A 26,100-nucleotide genomic window follows, 5' to 3' on the forward strand; every position below is an offset into this window, starting at 1 on the left:
GAGAGGGGGCTGGCGACCCGGCCCGCAGAGCCGGCGCCAGCGGGCTGCTGAGGTGGCCGTCGCCGGCTCGGAATTGCAGCTGCCCCGGGCCGAGCCCCCGATGGAGGCCGAGGCCGCGGACGGCCCCGCGGGCGGGGTCGAAGCAGCGCTCAGCTGCTTCTCTTTCAACCAGGACTGCACGTAAGCCGCGGAGCCTGCCTGGCCGGGAAGTGGGGGACAGAAAGTCGCGACCAGGGGTGTTGTCCTGTCTGCAACTTGTAGCAATCGAGGCGCGGGCCTACGCCCCGAGAGGCCGGCGGCGGGACGGCCGGCGGCTGTCCCCGACTGGTTCGGGTCTAGGTAGCCACCTCCTCTCCCTGCCTCCTCCCCCAGCAGGGGGCTTGGGCGGCCCCCCAAAACCCTGGCTCGGGTGGAGAGCCAGGAGGGGCTGGCCGAGGGTGAAAGGGAAGAGAGCTAGCCAGGGGCGCAGAGCCGAAGAAAGCAAAGGAATGGGGGTGGGGTGGTGACCCGAGTGGGGGTCTGGGGAAGGAGTGGCAGAGACCAAAACAAAGGAGATGGGAGGGGAGGGGCCGGCTGCAAGTTGACCCTAGGCGTGGTAGCGGGGCCCAGGAAGATGGGAGCCCAGGGAAAACTTTCCCATTTGTCCTTGAGCATCTCAACGTGGCATCTGGGCAGGGCCTCGGACAAAGAGGCAGCCTATCCCCGCGGCCAGGCCGGCCCCGTCCCAGCCCCGGCGCGGGCGTCTGGCCGGCCCCCTCTGCCTGTCAGAAACCTTCCCGTCCGCTCGCGGCTCCACACAGCCGCTCGGCGAGGCGAGGCCGGGGCGCCCGGTCCGCGTCCACCAGCCCTTTCTCGAACCCAGGCTGCTCTCTCCGAGGAGCACGAGCTCCACCCTGTTGCTTTGTTGAGGGGATTTTTCCTGTGTCACCTGGATGTTCGCGTTTGGACTTTGGCCAGAGAGCTGGGATTTACTGAACTGTGTGTTTCAGGCACCCGGAGGATTCGGTCCCTTTGCAAGCAGGCGTCCTTTTCCTCCCCGCTTTCCATGGAGTGGTTAGATGCCAGCCCCGGGGACCATATGGAATAACCTCTTTGGAATGTGGCCCCAGCGCATCAGGCAGGGATGACCTCTCCCCGGTTTCCCACTTCCTGCTGTACCAGTTTCTGTTGTGTTCTTGTTTGGAGTCAGCTTCAGGCTTGTGCTTTTGGCCTGCGACTGGGCTGTGCTAATATTGAACCTTCCGTGGTGTAATTAAGGCCGTCATGTACCATAAGCAACTCCGGCTTCCATTCCCTTTGTCTTTTCTGTTTAAAAACATCCTATGCCAAACAGTATGCCTTTGTTCAAAACACTGTATGTGGGATCCCGGCATCTGGTTGCTGGGCAGCTTGGTCAGATGTGTGACTTTGAAGCTCTCTTTGACCACAACCCACAATAAGAAATCGGTATTACAACATCACCCAATACCCATATACAAATAACAGCACTGAAAAGTGAATCACAGAATGGTGTTTACCTTTATTATGGGAAATCCCCGCTGGTATTTTCTGTTTCCTTTTTAAAAGCCATTTGTGACTCCCTGAATTATTTTTAGGGTTCACTCATGGTTGAGACTCACAATTTACAGAAAGGATAGTCTAGATAAAATTGTGATGTTTTGTAAGAAACATTTTGCAAGAGGGGATGGCTGTTGAAATGCCTGGGTGTTTTCCTTCCTAATTGAACACAGTTTAAGGAGAGGAGTTATTTTGTTTATTAGCAAATGTTCTAATTTCTGCTTTATAGCATTGTTTATTCGATTATTTTTTATTTTTTAAATGTTTTCAGAAATTGATTTTCGAGAAAGAGGAAAGGAGAGGGAGAGAAAGAAACATCGATTTTGGCTGCCTCTTACTCGGATGGAGCCTGAAACCCTGGCACGTGCCCTGACCTGGAATGAAACGGGGGACCTCTTGACCTCTGGGTGCCTGGGACAACACTCAATCAACTGAGCCACATGGGCTAGATTCTATTAAAGTAATGTTAATCTTTTTTTTAAAAAAATCCTCACCCAAGGATATTTTCCCACTGATTCTTAGAGAGAGAGGGAAAGACACAGAGAAATATTGATGTGAGAGAAACACATCGATTGGTGGCCTCCTGCATGAGCCCTGACCAGGGCCTGGACCAGGGAAGAGCCTGCAACCGAGGTACATGCCCTTGACTAGAATTGAACCTGGGACCCTTCGGTCTGCAGGCTGACACTCTATCCACTGAGCCAAACCGGCTAGGCCCAGTCATGTTAATCTTTATTCTAGTTAAGCCCAGGCTTTCATAGCAGTTGGATATGAATGCTATTTTCAAAACTGCAGGGTGCTTGGAAAGTTAATTTCCTTAGTCCCTACTGTCAGTTCTGTTTTCTTGGATGAAGGCTCTGCTGGGCAGCTCTGTCTCACTATAAATAAAAGTTTTTGTCACAGTCAGTTGTCTTGAGCCACAGAGGGTGTGACATTGAATTTTAAAATGAGTCGAGCCCCTTACCGAGCACATTTAGGGTTATCAGTGTGTCTTTTCTCGGTAGTCTGAGTTTGAGATCTAATATTTCTGGGGAAGGTGGGTGAAGATGGCTCTCCTTCACTCAAAGTGGCCCTGTGCTAGACACTTTGGGTGCATATTTTCATTTGATTGGAGATACCTATGTGTCCCAAACCCTATGCCCATGAGAGGGGATGAGAATTTTTTGATAAAAAGGCTTTATGGATAAAATAAGGTTTTCGCCTGAATTCTTTGATTCAGAGATGTTTGTAGCCATTGATTAATCATTTACAACATAAATAGTGACCACCCTGCCATTTTCTCATATATAAAACTAGAGGCCTGGTGTTCCTCAGCCTGGCCTGCGTCCTCTTGCAGTTTGGGAGCCCTTGGGGGATGTCCGACTGATGGCTTAGGCCTGCTAAGCCGGCAGTCGGACACCTTGGCGCTGCCACAGAGGCGGGAGAGGCTCCCACCACCGCCACTGCACTTGCCAGCCATCAGCCCGGCTTCTGGCTGAGCGGCGCTCCCCCTGTGGGAGTGCACTGACCACCAGGGGGCAGCTCCTGTGTTGAGTGTCTGTCCCCTGGTGGTCAGTGTGTGTCATAGCAACCGGTCGTTCTGCCTTTTGGTCGATTTGCATATTAGCCTTTTATTATATAGGATTCTTCTGTTCCAGGAGCAGGGCATATGTTTAAAAATTATGTTAATTCGCCAGATCTTTTGGTTAATATTATAAGACTCTAGTTACATTTTTTTTTTGTTATTTGAAAACTTTAGAAACCTCTGTTTACGGCTAAATGTGTATCTGTATGTGAAAAAGTTTATGTGAAAAAATTTAAAACACTAAACACTACAGAGTATATTTTGAAGGTTTAAGATGCTACTGGCTTGCCTTCCCAGTAGCTGTCTGTCATCATTGAGGCTGTGGTTACAGATGCCAGACCTACTAATACTCCGAAGCAAAGGTCCAACACACCATTTTAGCCACAGGGCAGGTTGGAGGGCTAAGGAACAGAAGCCCTTACCTCGCTGATTACAAGTTGACTCCAGTCACATATCCATGTGTCCCAGGGAAGAACAAATGTTTGGGTAGGAAAAAAAAGTATTCCAGAGAAAATCATGTGACCTTCTCTTTTTTAGGCGAGTGAAACAAGAGCCGTGGCCACCTGGCTTGTAGCAGTAAGCTGCTTATTTTAGTATAGGCTGCTCTGTGAAGAGCAAATCTCACCTTTTCATTTGTTTCTTGTTTTTTTAATAATGTATTTTTATTGATTTTTAGAGAGAGAGGAAGGGAGAGGTAGAGAGATAGAAACATCAAGGATGAGAGAGAACCACTGATCGGCTGCCTCCTGCATGCCCCCCACTTGGGATCGAGCCCACAACCCCGGGCATGTGCCCTGACCAGGAATCCAACCAGTGACCTTTTGGTTCCCGGGTTGATGCTCAACCGCTGAGCCACACCAGCCAGGCTCATCTGTTTGTTTTAAATGAGGAAGTTGAACTAAGTTTGAGGTCCACTGAGGCCCATGTTAAGGTCCCTTTCAGCTCAGACACCCCATTTTCCCGGGATGGAAGTGCTCAGGGAAGTGCTTATTCTGTGCATCTTGTGTGTCAGATTCGGTTCATCACTCAGGTCCTAAGGGCAAAGCAGGCGAGAGCTGGATGGGGATTCCCAGCTGCTGAACAAAACAGGCTCATTTGCCTTCACCCTGAGGCCAAGGCAACCTGGCTTCACACTCTGTCTTTATCTATGGGTTGAGAAGTGAAAAATTTAAAAACAAGTTTTTTTTTTAGCCGACCTTGTCCCAGATAAGCGTTTAGTTTTTGTTTTGTTAGTTCGTAGAGCATATTGGGGGAACAGAGGTGGACAGTGATCAGTATTTTTTTTTTTAATTTCCCAAGTGAGTTTAATGTCCATCCAGGGATGACAGCCACTGGTATAAAGTGGGAATGTTTCAAGGAAGCATCTATTAAATTTTGCCTACTAATGACCTACTATGCCTACTGGGAACATGTACTTCTTTTTTAAGCAAAAAAAAAAAAAAAAGTCATCAAGGGAATAAAAAACGACACACCTCTAGATAAAGTACCTCTCCAACAACCAGATGACCCCTAATTGCGTTGGGGGTAGTACCATGGTGAATAGTCTTGAACAGCCCATTGCCCCTATTTCTGCTCAGCTGGGAAAGCATGGTCTCTGGGTAGTTCGACATTTCATTTGATGGTTGAGCCCATGAAGTTTCATGTCTCTTAGCCATGAGAGTAGTTGTCTTTAACCTCATCCCAGTTAGAAAGTTACCACATAGCACCTGGCCAGTGTGGCTCAGTGGTTGAGCGTTGGCCTATGAATCAGAAGATCACAGTCCAATTCCCAGTCAGGGCACATGCCTGGATTTTGGATTCGATCCCCAGTGTGGGCATGCAGGAGGCAGCCGATCGATGATTCTCTCTTGTCATTGGTGTTTCTCTCTCTCTCTCCCTCTTCCTTCCTCTCTCTGAAATCAATAAAAACATGGTTTTTTTAAAAAGAGAGGAAAATGTCATTAAAGCATTAAAAAAAACCCCAATATTGAAGCACCTGAAGATGTTTATCTATCTCCATGAGTGAGAGGGAAAAGGGGTATCTGTCTTCAAGTCTGTGGTTGGGATTCAGTACCTGTTGTCATTCCCAGGCTCTCCTTGTCTCCCACAGATCCCTAGCAATTGGAACCAAAGCCGGTTATAAGCTGTTTTCGTTGAGTTCTGTGGAGCAACTGGACCAAGTCCATGGCAGCAGTAAGTGTGTGCGTGTGAGGTCTCAGGGACGCCAAATCCTCCCTCTGGACTTTAATCCGTGCTACTCCTGAGCTGTCTGCCTTTCTCTCCCTTACCCATCAAACTTGAGGCAGTATTTTTCAGATTAAATATAAATCAATGTCTTCGCTTGCTTTAAAACCAAAACCATAGCGGAGCACTTAGTGAGATGTAGCAGTAGCTTAGGTAACATTTTATATTAAGAAATCCCTTGTTTGGAACCATACTGTTGACAATTTTTCATATACATATATGCACCGTCATCAGTTCTTATAGTTGTCATAGCAAAAGATCAGTTGGGATTTCCCCCCATTCTGTTGGCACTGTAGAATATTGGTAATGTTTTCAGTCATGGAAGTATGTCCTTTGCTGATAAAGCAATACAACCCCATGTACATAGTCCATATTGAAGATGCTGGCGTACTCCTAGTAAATATTAAAAAAAAAAATTCAGCTTAGAAATGTGACTCTCTTATATAGTGAAGGATATAATCTTTGGATTTCCTGGAAAGAAAGTGGTTTGGTAACTAATATATTGGGCTCCTAATTTATTTGTGAGATGTTATTTTTATTATGCCATTTTCATGGATAATTTGCTCTGTACCTGTCCTGGGTTGCTCCCTACGGGACTTGCCCAAGATCAGGAAAGGCATGGAAAAGAGTATTTCTGGGGGGCTCACTAATGTACCTTCTTCCCAAGTACAGAGGTACTTCCCTGATCATAACACTGACATCCAGATGGTTTTCAACAGGAAAGGGATTCCAGAAATGGTCAGGGAGCATAGCAGGACGGGGAGGGAGTACAGGTTTTTCTATGCCACTGCCCCCTATGGTGGTCCTCCTCGTAGCAACAGGGACAGGAACTCTGAAGGCAGAGGCTCCTGACAAAGCAGTCACTTCTTTGAAACCTCTGAATGAGGAAAGAGTAGCTGAGATGGCCCAGACCCCTCATTAGGTTTCACAGAGCAAACAGTGGCACCCCAGGGCCCTGGAGGGGAGCTCTGGATATTCTGACTTTGTGTCTGGTCACTAGCATCTTCTTTAGATATGTGAAAGGGCTTTGGAACTGTTCCATTTGGAAGTGGCTAAAGCTTCCTGGGCGGGGGGTGGGGTGGGGGGGTGGGGGCGGATCATTGCAAATGCATTCTAATGGAGGGTGCCCAGTCAGCAGGACCTAAAGGACGCCGGCTGACTGGCCAAGGCCGGAACCCCGGTAACCTCGGCTGCTTTCCCTCCCAGATGAAATCCCGGATGTCTACATCGTGGAGCGCCTCTTCTCCAGCAGCCTGGTGGTGGTGGTCAGTCACACGAAGCCGCGGCAAATGAACGTCTACCACTTTAAGAAAGGCACGGAGATCTGCAATTACAGCTACTCCAGCAACATCTTGTCCATAAGGCTGAACCGACAGGTAAGTGGGGGGAAGATCCCTCCGGATTGCAAGGCTTCTGCTCGTTGGGACGGAGGAGAAAGATGGCTATCGTTCAAGAGGAATGCCTCTAGAACAAGCATCAGATTCTACAGGTTATTTTCATCCTCAGGCCTCGATTTATGGGGCTCCTGTAGAGAGTCTACTCCATGCGCTTGTCTCAGTGGCGGGTCCTCCCTGGTCCTCCTGCCTCTTGTTCTTTTTCGGACGTGGCCACCGGTGAGGTGAGCCCTCCCCTGGGTGCAGGCTAGCCGGACCCCTGGCTCTGGAACCCTGAGCTGTTGCAAGGACACCTTCAACACAGAGGGACGCCTCTCTGGTTTGGGTCCCCGAAGGTGGCATTCGCTGCAAACTGGCGGTCACGCCTCTCGGAAGGAAGCTCCTGAGAATAGTGTGTGGTCCTCCTGGGGTGGTTCTGAAGCCAGTCAGTAAAACTGCCCAGTGGGCCAGGTCCTCGGGCTTCCACGTCTCTTCCGCCCAGCTAACCCTTGAAGATTTTTCTTGTAGTGTTTTCTTTGTTGAAGGAAGGATTATTTTTATCTCAACTATGCAGCACCTTCTCTTGAAAAATATCCGTTCTTGTTAAATAAGTGGCTGAGGTATTAGCAGAGTTTCCGTTGAATTATTACATTCTAAGTCCTAGGAGCAGGGCAGGGGCTGTATCTGTTTTTGTTCACTGCTGTGAGACCTGGTAGAAAAGATAGTGAATGCCCGGTAGGAAAACCTCCCACAAATGCCTGTTTCCTGACCGCCTCGTCCATAAGCAAACAGAGACTTTCTCTGCATGAGCGCGCGGCTCTGTCCGTTCAGGCAAACAGTCCCAGGAGGGTGGAGGTCGTGGCATTCGCCGGGGACAATGTTCTCTCCTGTCTTTGCACCTAAACCACGAAGTGCTGATTAACTTTTTTAAACAAATGAGACAAAGTGCTTTCTGAAGTTTATGGTAAGGAAGAGATTATTTCTTTGAGTTGATCAAATATTTTCACTGACTCGCCACTTAAGCCTGCATAAAAGCAGAGAACAGCCTGAGAAATAGGACACGGGGATTTTTTTAGATTTTTTTTTTACGCAAAGAGGAGTCAGAGTAAAGAAGAAAACAAACCTGGGTTCTTAGCAAGAGAGAAAAAGGCCGTTTGAGAGTTTTCAGCTTGCAGGCTTTTAGTTTTCAGCATAGTGCTTGGCTCAAGTGCTCATTCTGAAGTCTGTTGGGAGCACGTTCAATGTTGTTGTCGAACTGTCTTGTTTTTTCCTTTGCACGTAGGAGTAGCCAGTGTGGGAGCATTAACGATCCTTTTTCGGTAACTGACGGTCTCCGTAAGGTTGTTTAGGCAAATATCCTGTTAAGATCAGAATTCTCGAATAGTATCTATGGCATGTCTTTGTATAACTTCTCTCTTACTTGCTCTCTGACACTTTCATTAGCGAATGGGACAAGGGAGGATTATTCAAGTGTCCGACCCGGTCTGTGGACCTTTAGATGTCACCCCACTCAGCGTAACACTCATGAACTCTAAGGCTCTCCGCCCCCACCTTCCAAAGGACGTTAATGCACCTGGACCTACCTGGCTTATCATGGCCAAGCTAATGTGAACCCAGGTCCAACATCTCTGCTCCTAAGAAGGTGCTTTGGAACAGGTCTAGGAAGCGTTTGGGGTTTGCTTTTCTTAAAACGTTCAGGTTTGGGCTTTAACAACTTCTGGTTTAGGCAACTCCTGCAGCCCCTCCCTGCCAGGTGGTGGTGGCAGCTCCCTCAGATAGAAAGGAAGAATGTCTAGTAATTGTGATATTTTTCACATTTAGTAGATGTGATTCCCCCGGCACTGAATTGAGGAGATGCGTTCAATGGAATAAAGGCGGTTACCCAGATGCATTTCAATATGCGAGCGTGTACGGTTCTTTGCCACCTGTTCTCCACCTCCGTCTGGATGCCAAGGGCCCTAGAACAGATGCAGCATCTGCATCCAGGCTCGGACGCTGAGTCTAAGTCCGTGGTGCTCGAGAGCAGACGCTATAAATATTTTTAATTGCTAAAAGGGGTTATTAAATTATAAAGCCTAGAGAAGTCGGCGAGAGTTGGAGTGACAGGGAATGAGCTGAAAACTGGCTGTTAAAGGAAGCCGGTTCCAGGCTCTGCCCGTCCCGGAAGCGTGCTGTCACTTGAACTGAGGGCAAAGCGCCTCCTCCTGGCCTCTGCGTGTTCTCGGTCTGTTCCCCTCCCGCTTCATTCTTGTCTGCAGCCAACACGGGGGCGACCTGAACGTGGGCCAAGTGGGCCACAGAGCAGACAGTGCTGTGCGCGCCGGTGGGAAGGGACGCAGACGGGACAGACTAGCAGCAGGGGCCGTTTCTGCAGGAGGCGTGTGCTGAGGACCCAGTGTGCTGGGGATTGGGTGTGGGGCTGGAGGGGAATACAAGAGGATATCAGAAACCTCAGAACATCAGCACGCATAGGGGAAGATAGTCCCCACCCTGGTGAGTGCTGGCAAAGGCACAGGGACCAGGGCAATCGGAGAACACGTGTTCCACGGAGAAACACTCTTCTGTCCTCAGTTGGGAGACCCAGCCTCAGACCCGTGACCACAGAGCCCGAGTTAAGATTTTATTTTTCTGCTTGGTTCAAGTGTTAGTCTCCACTTTTCTGAGCTTTGAGGAGTCTTACTGGGCAAACAGTAAGGAAAACAGTAAGGAGGGCTTTTCCCAGGAGGAGTGCCTCCTGCTTTTTTGTAGTGTGTTAGGTACCTTCCTTTCCACGTTTTGTCTGCTCCGTAAACAGTGGCTCTCAAACACAGGTGTACGTCAGAACCCCCTGGGGCACTGGCTGAACTTCCTCCCGAACCAGAATCTCCCAGGAGAGCCCAGGCCTTGCGCCTTGGGTGCTCAGATCCTCATCCAAGTCCGAGAACCACTGGCCCTGAGGGCCACAAGTCAGGAGTGTGCAGAGGTAGGAGGTGGCTCAGAGTGAGGCCAGAGCCACCAGATGCGGAATTCTTCCCAGCAGCTCCTCACCATCACCCGCATCTGCTCACCTGTGCTGAGCTATGCCTCCAGTTCCTTACACACCAGCACGTTAACCCTGTGGCCTATTTCCACTGGGGAGAGAGCACGGCTGTGGGGACGAGGCTCCAAACCTGACAGGTCTCGTTGGAAGAGGAAGAGAAGGTTCTCACGGCTCTGGGGAGGGGGGCCCCTAAGGAGTGGAGCTGAACATGGGAGGGGGACGGGGTGTTCCCATGCCGAGGCTGGAGGGCGTGCACAAAGGTAGGTCTGCGGGAGAGTTTAAAGAAGTTAAAATCTGACCATTCATTGGAGAGGGATAAACCAGAAGATTGGGGAGCAAAGAAACCTACGTCTGTACAAGAGGGAAGAGAGCCTGTCTCCATATATGACAAACCCATAGCCAACATTATACTCAATGGGCAAAAACTACAAGCATCCCCCTTAAGACCGGGAACAAGACAGGGATGTCTGCTTTCACCACTCTTATTTCACATAGTACTGGACGTCCTAGCCACAGCAACCAGATAAGAAAAAGAAATAAAAGGCATCCAAATTGGAAAGGAAGAAGTAAAACTGTCATTATTTGCAGATGGAGTGATCTGTATATAGAGAACCCTAAATTTAGATCCTACCAAAAGCTAGTGGAACGGATAAATGACTTCAGTAAAGTTGCAGGATACAAAATAAATATTCAGAAATCAGTTGCATTTTTATATTCCAATAATGAACTATCAGAAAGGGGAACTAAGAAAACAATCCCATTTATAATTGCATCAAAAAATAAAACACTTAGGAATAAATTTAGCCAAGGATGTAAAAGACCTGTACTTGGGAAAGTATAAGACACTGAAGAAAAACAGTATGGAGTTTCCTCAAAAATTAAATATGGAACTGCTGTTTGACCCAGTGATCCCACTTCTAGGAATATACCCTAAGAGACTCAAAACACCAATCAGAAAGAATGTATGTACTCCTATGTTTATAGCAGCACAATTTACAATAGCTAAGATCTGGAAATAGCCCAAGTGCCCATCAGTAGATGAGTGGATAAAAAAGCTGTGGTACATTTACACCATGGAATACTCTGCAGCAGTAAAAAAGAAGGATCTCTTACCCTTTGAGACAGCACGGAGGGACCTGGAGAGTATTATGTCAAGTGAAATAAGCCAGTCAGGGAAACACAAGTATCACATGATCTCACTCATATGTAGAATCTAATGAACAAAATAAACTGATGAACAAAATAGATCCAGAGACATAGAAGCACAGAACAGACTGTGGAATCTCAGAGGAAAGGCGGAGCTGGGTGGGTGGGTGGGAAGAGATCAACCAAAGAACTTGTATGCATATATGCATAACCCTTGGTCACAGACAATAGATTGGGGAAGGCCTAGGGCAGAGGATAGGGGCGAGCTATAAGGGGTCAATGGGGGGGGGGAGGGCAGAGAAGACATATGTAATACTTTCAACAGTAAAGATTTAATTTAAAAAATAAGACACTGAAGAAAAAAAAGTTGAAGATATAAATAAGTGAAAGCATATACCGTGTTCATAGATAGAAAGAATTAATATCGTTAAAATGTCAATACCACCCAAAGCAATCTATAGATAGAGTGTCATTCCTTTCAAGATACCAATGGCAAATTTCACAGAGCTAGACAAATATCCCCAAAATTTATATAGAACCACAAAAGATCCCAAACAGCCACAGCAATCTTGATAAAGAAGAACAAAGTTTGAGGAATCACTCTACCTGATATCAACTATATACGTCAAGGCCATGGTAGTCAAAACATCATGGTACTGGCACAAAAACAGACATATAGATCAATGGAAGAGAGTAGAGAGCCCAGAAATAAATCCATGCCTTTAAGGACAATTAATGTTTGACAAAGGAGACAAAAACATACAATGGGGTAAAGATAGTCTATTCAATAAATGGTGCTGGGAAAATTGGACAGTTAAGTGCATGACCTTCTTACACCATACATAAGAATAAACTCAAAATAGATTAAAGACTCAAATGTTAGACTCGAAACCCTAAAACTCCTAGGAGAAAACATAGACAGTGAAATCTCAGACATTTGTCGTAGCAATATTTTTTCTGATATATTGCCTTGGACAAAGGAAACAAAAAGAAAAAATAAACAAATGGGACTGCACCAGACTAAAAAGTTTGGTGTATACATGTGTGTGCATGTGCATGTGTGCATACATAAACATCATCTTCAAATCCATCATCCAGAGTTTTCCTCCGTTAGACTTGGGATCAAGTTAGGACTTAAGGAAAGGTGAGTGGTTTCGATTGGCTCGGTCCCCTTTCGATGCAGTGATGCAGCGTCTGTGTGTTTACAGAGGCTGCTGGTGTGCCTGGAGGAATCCATTTACATCCACAACATCAAAGACATGAAGCTGCTGAAGACCATCCTGGATGTTCCTGCAAACCCAACAGGTGAGCTCCCGAACGAGACAGGTGCCCCCTCCTCTCGTGTCCAGGTACCCCTTTCTCTATCTTGAGAACCTGAAGCAGTTGTTTTGCTTTATAAGTCTTCATGGGGTTTACCCCGAGGCTGTGTTTTAATGGGGGCAGGTTCAAGTACATCAGGCTGTGCGCCCTGCAAGAGGCTGTGTGGCCCTCACGGCCGCCCACCCCCCGAAACTCCTTTCATCTGGGCCCGTTCTCAGCAAATGTGTCAGGGCGTTTGAGGTAGACGCGTGGGAGATTCCATGCATCTGGTACTGAGAGGTGTTTACCCCTAATTATTTGCTGTGGTTGCTCAGCACAGAGTAGGCGTAATAATTAAGAGCAGGTTTTGACTTGGTGTGTCTACGTGACTAGGAGAGAGACAAGCCGAACCGCAAAGAATATGTTCTGTTATGTTACAGAGAAATCTCCACATTGCACTTCCCAAACTTCTCAGGATGGGACGCTGTTGAGTAAGGTTCCCAGTTTAAGTTTGTGACGTGCAATGTTCTAGCATTTCCTTCTGAAAGGCCAGGGTCAGGTTGAACAACCACAGTGTGTCTTTTTCTTTTTTTTATAATATATTTTTATTGATTTCAGAGAGGAAGAAAGAGGGAGCAAGAGATAGAAACATCAATGATGAGGGAGAATCATTGTTGGGCTGCCTCCTGCACACCCCACACTGGGAATCGAGCCCACAACCCAGGCACGTGCCCTGAGTGGGAATCAAACCCTCTTGGTTCATAGGTTGACGCTCAACCACTGAGCCATGCTGGCCAGGCCACAGTGTGTCTTATTACACCTTTGCCATCTTTTGGAGAGAATGTCCAGGAGTTTTTCAAATCCTGAAATTTATACTTATCCTCTCAACAACCACTTTAATAAAATGGAGATGATAATGATCGCCCCCCCAGAATTACTCGGAGGATTAACTGGGGGCAGGGAGTGAAAGCCACGGCACGTCTGCCCCGCATCACATGCGGCCCACTAGGCTCACTCACTCGTTGAGTGCCAGCCTGGGGGACACTCCGGCATCACATGACATGACTGCTCCCCAATCCAGAACCATCGGCTGCCTCTGAACCTTCAGAACCACGACCGTAAAATCCTGAGGCCAGTGGCCTCCTCCATTTGCTCATTCTCTAATAGATTTTCTGAACAACACTAACGATGGAGACGCTGGCTCTGATCTTTATAAACCCTTCGTGAGTCCACAAGGCAGACAGAACTGTGTCTCATGGCTCGAGCACACATTCTGCACACATGCTGCCCGTGGCTCCAGCACACATTCTACATGCATGCTGCCCACGTGAACCACGAATCAGTGGCACGCACCGAGTCCTCCCACTGCTCTGCGCTCAGCATCTGTGTGGCTGTAAATTTCCTCCCTCTTCGTCTGTGTTTGTGTCATGCCCGCTCCTGTTGTGTCAGAGATTGCAGGCTGCTTCCTCTAAAGAGTTAGGCCAGATGGGGCTCGAAGCTAATTTCCTGCGAGCACAGCAGTCTGTGTGCCGAGCTGTAGAGGGTAGAAATCTCTGGACAGGTCTGCGAGCCACGGACTCGGCTGTGCCATGGACCTCACAACCGTGTACGGGGTACCGAGGGGGCAGTCTACTCCCCCCACAGTGTGTCTAACAGAATGAAGCCGTGGGTATTGTCCAGTGAGCCCTCTCTCTGGAAGTGGTGCTGCTGGCGGGGAGCTGGCTCTCATTTGCAAGCACAGATTCCTTTCCGAGTCTGAAAACAGGAAGGCATGTTCTGGGCCACAAGTCAGCCCAGAGGGAACTGCATGTCATAAATCACCGTCAACTTGCTTGAAGTTTGACATGTCATTCTATGAATCCCGGGACGCCGATGGCTTAGAATCACAGGACTTCCTTGTCATCCAGCGGATGATGCCATCGGCTCTTCAATTGTTAGCAGGCCCTTCTCTTCCAGCTGTGGAGGGATGACAGCCACACCGGGGCGGTGAAATCATAGCTGACAGTGACTTGTGAAAATGTGTGTCAAGTGTCAAACATCCAAACCTCGCCCCTCTGGAAGGAAATGTGCTCAAATATTGAGAACAGTGAAAAACCTCTAGGTTTTAGAATGGTGGCTGATTTCCCCTTTCTTCATATTTTCTCAGCTCTGCAAATTGTTGATCACTTTTCTGTTATAAAATAATATCAAAGGAAAGGCTTGTTTCCTTCCTTAAAAGGCTTCGTGCGGCACCTGTGACAGAAGCAGAAGACTTCGTGCTTTCCTTGGGGGCTTCGCAGGAAATAAAGATACATTCTCACACGTGAACCACAAATTGGAACCAGCTGGTTGGATTTGTCCGAGAATTGGACCCCAGGCCATCAAAGGAACTCATGCAAAGCATTTGTGGGGGCCTTGGTTTCGTGTGCGAGGGTCGGCGTGCAGGACCCCTTGGCTACAGGCAGATGGGTCGGCAGAGGTGCAAGTCCAGAGCCCAGCTGTCAAACACGTGGGCGTGTGCCAGCGTGAACCTGCCCTAGCCGTTCCCCTCCGCACCTTTCTTGTTATAATCTAGGGCCATCTCATTCTCCTCCAGGCAACACAGGAAGTGCCATGTTAGCTGAAGACGTTGAAGCCTTTCTTCCTTTCTGAGATACTCACATTTGAACATAGAACTCTGAAGGGCACCTGTAAGAATGGCTTATTCAAAAAGACAAGAAGTAACAAGTGTGCTGAGGACGTGGAGAAAAGGGAGCCCTGTGCCCTGTTGTTGAGAATGTCAGTGGTACAGCCGCTGTGAAAAGGAGTAGGGAGCTTCCTTAAACAGCTGAAAGTAGGTAGAACTACCATGCGATCCAGCTGTCCCACTGCTGGGAATACAGCCTGAGCAAATGAAATCGCCTCCCACAGAGACAGCTGCACCCCCCATGTTCATCGCAGCATTGTTCCCAAGAGTCAAGATCTGGAAACAACCTAAGTGTCCAATGGCGGATGAACTGATAAAGAAAATGCGGTGTGGATGTACAAAGGAATCTATTCAGCCATAAAAAGGATGAAATCTTACCATTGTAACAACACGGATGGGCCGAGTGAAAGATGTCAGACGGACAAGGACAAATATCGCAAAAACCGTAGGATCTCTTATATGTGGAATTTAAAAAAATGGCTTCATAGACACAAAGAACAGATTAGTGGTTGCCGGAGGAGGGGAGTGAGGGGTGGAGAACAAAATGGGTGAAGGGGGTCAACAGGTACAAACTTCCAGTTATAAAATACGTCCTGGGAATATGCAGCATGGTGACCACAGTGAATAATACCGTGTTGCATATTTGAAAGTTGCTAAGAGATTAGATCTTAAAAGTTCTGCTAGCAAGAAAAAAATTGTAACTGTATGTTGACAGATATTTACTAGATTTGTGATTATTTTGCAATATATACAAATACTGAATCATTATTTTGGCAGACCTGGATCTTGAACTCACGTCCTCCATCTGTCTCTGCCAGATAGATATTCTTAAAACACTGCCTGTTTTTTTCCCTAACAACTTATTGCGATATAATTGGCATGCCATATGATTCACCCATTTACAGTACACAATTCAATAGCTTTCAGTATATTCAAAGAGCTGTATGACCACCAGGGCAATCGATTTTAGAGCATTTTATTCCCTCCCCGAAAAAAAAACACACATACCTCTTAGCCATCAGCCCCCATACCTCCAGGCCTAGGCAACCCTAATGTACTTTCTGTCTCTAGATTTATCTCTTCTGGACATTTCATAGTAATGGAATGATACAATATGTGGTCTTTTGTGACAGGCTTCTTTCACTTAGCATAATATTTTCAATGTTCATCCATATTGGAGAATATATATATATATATATATATTTTTCATTTAATTTCTCTCTATTAATTAACTAGAGGCTCGGTGCACGGATTCATGCATCGTTGGGGTCCCTCGGCCTGGCCTGCGCCCTCTCGCAATCCGGGACCCCTTGGGAGATGTTGGATAGCCAGTTTCGGCCTGATCCCTGCAGGCCCCATCCAGACAGGAGGGAGCTCGATCCTGTGTGTTGAGCGTCTGTCCCCTGGTGGTCAGTGTGCATCATAGCGACTGGTCGACTGGTCACTTAGGCTTTTACATATATAGATAATACTCCATTGTAAAAATATACCACATTTCATCCACTCATCAGTTGATAAGACATTTGGGCTGTTTCTACTTTTTGACTGTTATGAAGAATGTTGCCGTGAACATTTATATACAAGATTCTCTGTGGCTCTGTGTTTTCATTTCTCCTGGGGACATGTCCAGGAGTGGGGTTTTTGGTTAGATGGGAACTCAGTGTTTAGTCTTTTGAGGAACAGCCAGGCTGTCTCCCCAGCACTGGCCCGCGTGACCTTCCCAGCGGCAGTGTGAGGGTTCCAATTATCTGTCTTTTTTATAATAGCCGTCCTGGTGGGTGTGAAGTGGTGTCTCGTTCTGGTTCTGATTAACTCTGCTTTTTTTAAACACATGTACTCAGAAACCTTCAGAACGTACTGGACACATTTATACGATCTGAACTCTGCAATGGTACTCAAGTCCCGCTAGGGTTGCACTGTCCGATCTTCACCTCCTTTCCGCTCACCACCCCTCTGGGAACCCACATGCACACCAATCTGGTGTCCTGGTCTTCCCTCCCCCGTTTCACAAGACCAGAGTTCCTTCTGCTGGGCAGGCTGATGTTGAAATTGCATTTTGGATTGCAAAGAACCCAGATGAGATGGGGAATTGGGTTCCCAGAGCAAAACTGGCAAGGTCCGAGTGGTCCCTTGTCAGGCCTGGGCCGAGAGTGACCTTGTACCCGCCAGGGGGCTGCAGGGAGCCAGAGCAGGCAGGTCATGTCTGCCACGCCGTTCCTCACCTCACCAGGAGGTGGCGGTGTGGGCGCGCTGTTTTCAGGGGCCCTTTGCAGGTAAGTTCTCTCTGGACACTGGCTGTTTCATCTCTGTTTGTTCTCTGCCAGGTCTGTGTGCCCTCTCGATCAATCATTCCAATTCTTACGTGGCTTATCCTGGAAGCCTGACCACAGGCGAGATTGTGCTTTATGACGGACACTCCCTGGTAAGTTGGCAGGGACCGGGCTGACCCCACCCACCTGTGTGGCCCTGCGGTCAGTGGCATGTCGCAGAGGGGTGAGGTGCAGAGGCTGAAGCAACAGTGGGGGAGTTTGTTCTGGCCACAGCGCTTGGGTGTGGAGAAAGCAGTGATATTTGCCCTTGAGCCATCAGTCAGCATAGCCAGGAGGCAGCGTGCCAGGCCCAGGCAGACAGCTGCAGCGCCAGGGAATCCACCTGCCAGCCGGGGGCCCGCTGTGGGCTTGGCGGTGCCATGCTGCACACTTCCTGTCCTCCGCTTGCCGCGCTTCACAGAGCGGGGCAGGCGGCAAGGGGAAGCCCCCTAAAGATGCACTGGGGAGGGCCACGACTGCGCCGTCACCCCACACCGGGCACCGTTGGTTGTCCATCTTCCCGAGGGCAGGACAAGGGACAGAAACGAGTGGCCCTTGAGGCAGAGTCTGGATACACTAGAGCACATGGACAGCTGCCATGTGAAAGGTCTGCTGGAAAGAGAGACGGGCAACTGGCAAGTGAGGGAGGGTGTCTTGGAGGGAAAGAGGAAGCAGAGGGAGGGGCGATCCATCGTCCCTCTTTCCCGGCATCGATACCCGTTGTTCCTTTTCACCAACAGAAAACAGTCTGCACGATTGCGGCCCACGAGGGGACGCTGGCCGCCATCACCTTCAACGCCTCGGGCTCCAAGCTGGCGAGCGCTTCTGAGAAAGTGAGTGCGCTCAGCGCTCAGCGTCTTTACCGGCTCTCCTCCTGCGGGGCTCGCTGGGTGGTGATTGATGACTCGTGTCTGGTGACACCAGGACTGACGGGCCTCTGGGCCCGCCCAGAATTCACTTCAGAAGCAGCCTATCAGGCATGGTGTGGCATACTGATGCCTCTGTTAACTCACTAGTGCAGAGGCCTGCGCTATGCAAGATGCAAGATACTTTGCACCAGAACTTGCTGTCTTACTGAGAAGCGGGTGTGCCCATCACAGGTACAGACAGAGGCTGCCTCTCATTAGTGTGGTATAAACGAAATGCTTTGCTAGTTAGCAGATGGAGCTCTTCTGACGGGAATAATCAGGGAGTGTGAGCAAGTTGAATTTTCAAATGCCACGAAGAATAGGTCTGTTGTGACCGGCAGAGACTGACCATTCCAGGAAGCCAGAGCCCTTTGAGTGAACACACGCCGAGCCCTGGGCTGGGGTGGGAGGGAAAAGGGAGACAGACGCCCCGAGAATTGCTTCTATGGCACATATGCAAACAGACAGGCCTCCCCGCCCAGCACTCTGTGCTTCCTCTCCGGGACAGATGTTCAGCGCCAATAAAAACACGTCTTCTAAAGAGACGTGTCTGTGCGAAGCCATGAACGGTATGAAACGTCCACCCGCTTTCTTTTCCAGGGCACGGTCATCCGGGTGTTCTCCGTACCTGAAGGGCAGAAGCTCTATGAGTTTCGGAGAGGAATGAAAAGGTGTGTGTTCACTGTGAAACCCACTTTAACGTGCCCACAGAGTTGTGCAGTGGCTGGCAGCCATCTGGGGAGAGGCGGGGAGGGGCAGACCTGTGCCCGCCTCTCTGTGCCCCAGACGGGGCAGAACTGTGCTCTCTCAGGTAACTGACCTAGAGGCCCGCTCACTGCTCAGTACACCTGAGAGTGAAGATGCCGTTTTAACACGGGGGTTCAGCCACAGGAGTCCTTGGTGGGTGTCGCTGGGTGGCCAGCAAAGGAGAAACGAGAGAGCAAGGGAGTCACAATCCAAAAGCAATTTCTTAAAAAAAAAAAAAAAAAATATATATATATATATATATATATATATACACACACTTTTCTTTTTAATATATTTTATTGATTTTTTACAGAGAGGAAGGGAGAGGGATAGAGTTAGAAACATCGATGAGAGAGAAACATCGATCAGCTGCCTCCTGTACACTCCCTACTGGGGATGTGCCCGCAACCAAGGTACATGCCCTTGACCGGAATCGAACCTGGGACCCTTGAGTCTGCAGGCTGACGCTCTATCCACTGAGCCAAACTGGTTAGGGCCAAAAGCAATTTCTGATCCCTTTCTGTGGAAATAGGACGGTGTGACGGTCTGGGGTCCCGCTGGCTGTAGGGCTTGACAGTCGGTGCAGAGAGCAGCTGGAAAACCTCCGTGGTGACTGGAAGGAGCAGCCCCTGTTCCTTCCTGCCTGAGACCATGACCCTTTAGGGACCTTTCCAACATCAATTTCTAACGAATGCCCAACGCCGACGAGATATTTTTTCCTGGCTGATTTTTCCTGGCTCACCAGTCCCCACGCTGCTCTGCGTTCTAGGTATGTGACCATCAGCTCCCTGGCCTTCAGTATGGACTCACAGTTCCTCTGCGCCTCCAGCAACACCGAGACCGTGCACATCTTCAAGCTGGAGCACCTCGCCAGCAGGTAAGCTCGGCGCCAGACGTCACACACTCATTCGGCGGAAGGATGGGGCCCCGAGGACCCTGTGCTGGCGGCCACGGACAGCACATGCGATTCCCTCTCTCTCTGAAAGCCACAACCTTGACCTCACTTGTCGTGTCCTCTCAGAGTGGCGAGGGGGGTGTGAGCCAAGGCTCAGTGATGTGATGCGTGGAGGCAACGTCCAGAGACGCTCCAGCTGGGGCGGTCATTTAATCTTTCTGGACTGGGGTTCAGATGCATGGTCTACACACCTGAGGCTTGTTGTAAGGATTAAATGAGCTCCTTGACCTCGGGTGAGGTCATGTAAGGTCCCGCACCCGAAATCATTTGGCCTGGCCCTGCCCAGGCATTAGGGGTGAGTTACTAGTGATTGAATGTTTGACCAGATAGAGCAGGCTAATATTTTAAGTTGCTCTAAACCTAGTAATACAGTCCTTGCCATTACCCACCCCGGAGTGCGAGGCGAGCACTGTCAGTGCCCGTGTGTGACTGCAGGCGTGGGTGAGGTCGGCAGTCGAGAGCATGTGTTAGATTGCAGCCGGGGCCGTGCGTATTCATGCCCTATGATTGCTATAACAAAGTACCACAAACATAAAACAGCCAGCGGGCGTACCTCACGGTTCCGTAGGTTGGTTGTCGGGACGGCTGGGGGCTCTGTCTCGGTCTCAGGAGGCAGACATCCCAGTGGCGGCCGGCCGCGTTCGCATCTGGAGCTGAAAGTCCTCCCAGACTCATCCGTGTTGCTTCCTTCTCGGGCTTTGGCTTTCCCCGGCTCCCCCTCTGCCTGCCTTCCCTGCAGCCCTCGAGAAAGCTCTGTGCTTTAAGGGCGCAGGTGATTCGATTGAGCCCAGCTGGGTGATCTCCCTCCCTGCAGCCAGCTGGGCCCTCGACCGTCACTGCTCTCAACACCGTCAGGTGCAGGGGCCGGGGGCCAGGGGCAGAGTCTCGGGGCCGCTGCTAGACTCCTGCCTGCGGTCGCGTGAGCGTGAATTCACAGGGCTAAGTGCCACGTGTGTGCCCGTGTCCTCTCCTGCGGGCGTTTACCCTCAGAAGCACCACAGCTGTGAGGCGTCCTCCCACCCAGCCACCGTGCGTGGCAGTGTAACCTTGCCCAGCCCGCCTCCCAAGGTCAAGATCCCGCTCCAGTAGCTGGGTAGATGGCTCACACCTTCCTCGGGGGATGTGGGACACCTTGGGTCTCCTGACACTTCTCTGAAGTGTCATGATGGGAAACTGAAACACAAAGGGTTAGCGATCAGCTCAGTCCCCCTCAGAAAGCAGGTGATGGCGTCAGCGGTAATGGCACAGGCCGTAGCCACTCCAGGACCAGAGAGGAGAGAGAGGCAGAGTCCCTCCTCCGCTCAGTTCCCATTTCCCAAGTTTGCACCACAGGGATAATCATGGTCACCTCGCTGGGACAGCTGAGCAGGGGAGTATGCACAGGGCCTAGCACAGCGCCTGGCACACAGCACAGCTGTTTCATTAGATGGCGTCTCTGAGGCTGGTGTGACTGAGGAGGCTCTGGAGTGGTGGCCTCTGGGAATAAAGCTGCCTGAGGAGGGAGCGCCATGTCCCCAGGGGCGTATGCAGGAGACCGGTCCATTGAGAAGACAGAGGATGAACTGGTCAGAGAGACTAGCAGGGGACCGCATAGAAGAGTCACAGATTGCACCAAGAGGTGCATTTCCGTTTATAGAGCACCTCACACATTCCTCCCGCGGTCCCACCGTCTCCCTGCAAGGCGGGCGGGGAGGTGTTTCATTGGCACCTGACAGAAACTGCTCGTGCTGTCTTATCGTCATTTTCCTGGGCTGTGTCTCCACCGTGAATGCAGGACCTGGACACGGTAGCTCTTGGTAAATCCCAACCCTGAGCACAGGGCTCCAGGAAGAGCGTGGAGCCGGGACGACAGCAGTACGCCTGGGAGGGCTGGCACTTTCAGATGAGAACAGGGGGTCCGCCAGCCGGGAACAGAGTGAGAAACAGACCCCAGAGCCGTGGTGCGTGTTTCCCGCCTGGATCTGGTCCCCAGACAAGCACCTCGGAGCAGGCGTGGCCACCCTGGTCCCTGCTGCTCACTGTGCGGAGCCGGAGCCGAGACAGGTGCCTGTGAGCCGTCCACACTCACCTGCCTCAGCAACAGAGCAGTCACCCCTCTGGCGACTGCAGGGGGTGCACCAGGCCCCTCCGAATGGTCTGCACCCCAGTGAAGCTCCGGGTACGGGGCGCTCCGGGCTGTAATCAAACACCGCCCAACCGTCTTGCCCAGAGGTTTGCTTCCCACTCATCTGGCCCCGAGGCCGCACACTGAGCTTGCAGGGCAGGCTTGAGCCTGTTTACAGAGTCCAGAGAGCGATCCCATCTCCCCTCACCCCCTTTCAGGAACCTAGAAATCAGACGAATCACCAGATGAAACGTTTTTGATGTAGGAAAGTGTAACACTGGGAACCTCTTAAGAGCTTTGTAATGGCCCTTCTGAGGGACAATGGGCGCTTGCTGCCCTTTCGGCATGGCCAGGACACTGTGTCCCGGGCTGTGCTGGGGGGCAGGACATCACGCTGAGGCGGTTTCCTCCTCCCGCGGCGAGGGTGAGGGTAAGGGCCGCTCCCGTGTGTCAGGGTGTGGGTTGTCGCATGGATGCCGGTGCCTGCAGCTCCGGCTCATCACGCCTGTGCCTGTGCGTTGCTCCCCCAGCCGACCCGAGGAGCCTGCGACCTGGAGCGGCTACATGGGAAAGATGTTCATGGCAGCTTCCACCTACCTCCCCGCCCAGGTGTCAGACATGATGAACCAGGACAGGGCCTTCGCCACCGGGCGTCTGACTTTCTCCGGACAGAAGAACATCTGCACCCTCTCCACGTACGTAGGGCACCACCCACTCTCAACGCCGCTACACATTCATGCCCCCAAAAATAAAATAAAAAAGAAAAGAGAAGGAGGCCAGGAGGAAGGGTGAGCAAAATCAAAACCCTGCAGCTTCGCCTCAGCTGCCTGGTTATAACATGCGTTCTCAGGGGGCAGCTGGACGCTGGCAAGGGAATTTATGGCCACACTGTCCCAAAAACAGTGTCTGTGTTTACGTAATTATGTAAAAAGGCCTAGACACCTATGGGGTAATTATGTAAAAAGGCCTAGACACCTATGGGGATGACAGATGTTTTCCCTAAGAAGTTTAAAGGCGTTAAACATTTTAAAAATTCCATAACACGAGCCAGCAAAGAGGCAAGCCAACTTTCCACTCTTCTTTCTGTCACTGTTAAAGGTAGAGGTGCCATCCCGTTCAGGTAAGCTCATGTTTTGTTTGTTTTCGCAACAGCTCTTCCTGGAGTAATTGTGTGGACACACGTCATTTTGTCTCTCCCACACAATTATGGTCAAAGACAAGAATTAACCCTCAGGGTAGATCACTAGGTCAGAATGCAAAGAAAACAGCCAGACACCCAGAACCCGGGCCCAGCGGGCTAAGGGTTTGTTGGTGGCAGAAGTCGGCGGCGGTTGGGGAGCGAGGCCTGGTCGTCGGAGGCCGGCCCGTGACCCACCTTTGTTGTAACCAGGCGTTTCACTTGGCTCTTAGGATCCAGAAACTGCCGAGGCTGTTGGTCGCATCCTCCGACGGACACCTTTACATCTACAACCTGGACCCTCAGGACGGAGGAGAGTGTGTCTTGATCAAGACTCACAGGTGGGGTTGCTAGTTTGCAGCTGGTTGTGTAGTCACCACTGGGCCAGGAACAATGAGGAGCTTGATCTTCGTGCTCTCGCTTTCCTTTCTCCTTCACCGGCAATCCCGGCACGCACCTCTAGGGGGCGCCTGCTCCGAGTAGGGCTCAGTGTCAGGCCGAGTGTCAAGCTCACCATGCTGTGTGCTTCTGGGAAAGTGAATGACACCCAACCGTCTCCCTCCTCGTGCGTGATGGGGCTCAAAAATATTTCCCGAACGGAACTGGAAAGTTCTCGTGACTTCCACGCCCCAGCACAGGATGGCCCGCTCCTGCTGTGGACAGGACACTGAGCTGCCCACGCCCCTCCCCCCGGAGCACCTCTTGCAAGCACATCTTCGAGTCCTTGCCTGAGTGACCCGAGTGACCCGGGCAAGGCCGAGCGCCAGTCCTCCCTTATTAAACACTAAAAAGGAAGGGGTCATTGTGAGTCGCATGGTTGACCCTGGCCATCGAGGTCCCTTCCGTGTCCGCACTGACCCAGCAGCAGGGCCCTGAGGGGCTGGGTGTGAGCTCCCTGGTGCTTCTCTCGTGGGCTCCTGGGTGCGTGACGATCGCACTTCTCCCTCTTAACTGCTGCCATTAGGTTGCTTGGCTCAGGAACCACGGAAGAGAATAAAGAAAATGACCTCAGACCTTCATTACCTCAGTCCTATGCAGCGACAGTAGCCAGACCAAGCGCATCTTCCGCCTCCACGGTGCCAGGTGAGCGGCTGGTGGTGGGGACATGCCTAGCAGGGGCCCTTCCCCCCTCCCCTTCACTGTTACCTGCGGAGGGAGCGCTCTCCCCAGCCATACAGAGGCCATGGGAGGAGCCTCGACAGGCAGCTCCCTGAACCTGGCAGGCCGGGCACTGGCTCGTTTCCCTAACAAGTTAACCCTTGGCCTCTGAGAGTTGGCAAACCACTGGGAGGTTTTAGGCGCCCGGGTGGGAGGTGGTGAGAGGAGCCTGCCCGGCTCTCGGGGCTCGGAGACGATCCGTGGTGGGGAGTTCGACTCCCCACAGTGGATGGCGGCCTCCCTGGTCCCCGGGCCCCCCGTTTTCTGAGGTCCTGCCCTGGGTCGTGGCGCAAGAGGAGACCCCATGGCTTCTCTCACGCCTCCTTCTTGGTTTCCAGGTTACTCTGAGGACGGCGGGGCGCTCCGCGGAGAGGTTATTCCCGAACACGAGTTTGCCACGGGACCAGTGTGTCTTGATGATGAGAATGAATTCCCCCCTGTGAGCATTAGGAATCCTTAAGAGAGCGGCTCAGTCTGTGTGCTTCCAGGGAAGCCTTCGCCTGGGGCAGGAGGCGCGGGCCCTTTCCCCATCGGCTAGTGTAGAGCTAACCCTCCTAATGCCCAGAGGCCCGAGTGCTGGTCGTGCTGCGCGCCGCCCTCTCTGCAGACCAGCCCGCAGGTGGCGCTCCACACGGCAGCACCGAGTAACAAACACTAACCCAGGTGGTCTGGTGGCCTCGCTCGCTACCTCCGGGCCGGAGTCCTTGACTTGGCTTCCTTAGCACTGTCTTGGCTGCTGGGTGCACTCTTCGTTTCCTGAGGCTCCTGAGGGTGCTTTTGCAGAACGCTGTGGTCTCTGGACAAAAGATGGTGACCTAACAGGGCTGGGCCACTCTGCTCTGCCCTCCAGCCGACAGGGCAGACCCCAGCCTCAGCGGCAGCAGCTACAGTCCTTGTTCACTCATGGCCAGCCCCTGTGGAGAGACACCCCCCCTGCCCTTCCCCCCCCCCCACCGCCCGCAGCTCTCTGGGGTTCCAGCATCCTGCTTCCCCTGTCCTGGCAGCGAGGGCCACGGGCTGGCTGGGCGCTGGGCGCTGGGCTTGGCTTCCAGCACCCCTGTACAAACAGCAGGTCCTCTCCCTGGGTGGCCATGGCCGCCTTCGCTTCTGATTCTTCAAGCTTCCATTTAAGGCAACATATAGATGCCTCTTGTGAGCTTCAGTTCAAGGACAGCCCAGATAGTGGACCTGAAATCGGTTAGAGACAGGAGCAGCGCTTGGGCCGAGACTTGGGGAGTCCGCTGAGGGACCCGGAGGCAGAGCCACGGCCACTGGGCACTGCTACAGGGCCCCTTAGGTCCTGGTGTGCAATGTTGTCTCCTGATCAGCACTTTCTATCAGTGGAGATTCCTTTTGCAAAAGGATGTTGTGCAGGTCTGGCTTCTGGCTTGCATAGACCCATAAGGACAACCTAGTAAGCACAGTCACTACAAAAAAGGGGGGGTGTTGTGGGACCCCCAGTGCATGGCTTGGGGGCTGTGTGAGATCCCACAGGGGCAGAGGTTGCAGGGTGAGATTTACACTCTGGCTCTTAGTCGGCCGGCCCCCGGATACAGTGCCAACAAGGAAGGTTTTTAGTTTAGGGGTGGAAAGCGGTGGTTCTTAAAAATACTAATTGTTATAAATTTAAAAACCTCTGCTGGCTTGCTGCCTCCGATGTGCCAGGTGCCTTGCCTTTGGGTTCTCACGCCCCACCAACCGTAAAGGTTTTTTTTTTCCCATCACCCAAAAGTTGGTGGTTATTTACCCGAAGTCGCATCTTCTGGGAACCAGAGCAAGTCAGATGCAGTTGGGGATAAAACTGAGGTTCCCTTTCAGTGACTTTGGTCAAAGTCTGTGACTGCTACAAAGGTTAGTAGATTCTTAACTGTAATCAGAGTAGACTTTGCCACCCCT

The 26,100-nt window shown here is 50.9% G+C and overlaps 1 protein-coding gene across 11 annotated transcripts in view; it reads left to right on the forward strand.

Moving 5' to 3' along the window:
• The window catches only part of WIPI1 (WD repeat domain, phosphoinositide interacting 1), a 27,786-nt gene continuing 1,686 nt past the window's right edge, over window positions 1-26,100 (forward strand). For 3 of the 11 annotated variants that reach the window (XR_002830127.1, XM_023756939.1, XM_023756940.1), the window contains exons 1-12: window positions 12-180; window positions 5,211-5,293; window positions 6,551-6,720; window positions 12,091-12,187; window positions 17,171-17,268; window positions 17,896-17,988; window positions 18,664-18,734; window positions 19,556-19,687; window positions 22,400-22,564; window positions 23,280-23,387; window positions 24,011-24,129; window positions 24,543-24,643. Coding sequence is in view for 10 of the 11 variants with exons in the window: in XM_023756939.1 (XP_023612707.1) it covers window positions 101-180; window positions 5,211-5,293; window positions 6,551-6,720; window positions 12,091-12,187; window positions 17,171-17,268; window positions 17,896-17,988; window positions 18,664-18,734; window positions 19,556-19,687; window positions 22,400-22,564; window positions 23,280-23,387; window positions 24,011-24,129; window positions 24,543-24,643 (1,317 nt within the window). In the remaining variant the exon portion in view is untranslated. Of the gene's footprint in view, window positions 181-1,854; window positions 2,018-2,171; window positions 2,191-5,210; window positions 5,294-6,550; window positions 6,721-12,090; window positions 12,188-17,170; window positions 17,269-17,895; window positions 17,989-18,663; window positions 18,735-19,555; window positions 19,688-22,399; window positions 22,565-23,279; window positions 23,388-24,010; window positions 24,130-24,542; window positions 25,929-26,100 lie in introns of those variants that run through there. The other 8 variants (XM_006092415.3, XM_023756942.1, XM_023756937.1 and 5 more) reach the window with 8 other exon arrangements.

This window comes from Myotis lucifugus, unplaced genomic scaffold (genome assembly GCF_000147115.1).
Source record: "Myotis lucifugus unplaced genomic scaffold, Myoluc2.0 scaffold_100, whole genome shotgun sequence".
In the NCBI taxonomy this organism is placed as follows: Eukaryota; Metazoa; Chordata; class Mammalia; order Chiroptera; family Vespertilionidae; genus Myotis; species Myotis lucifugus.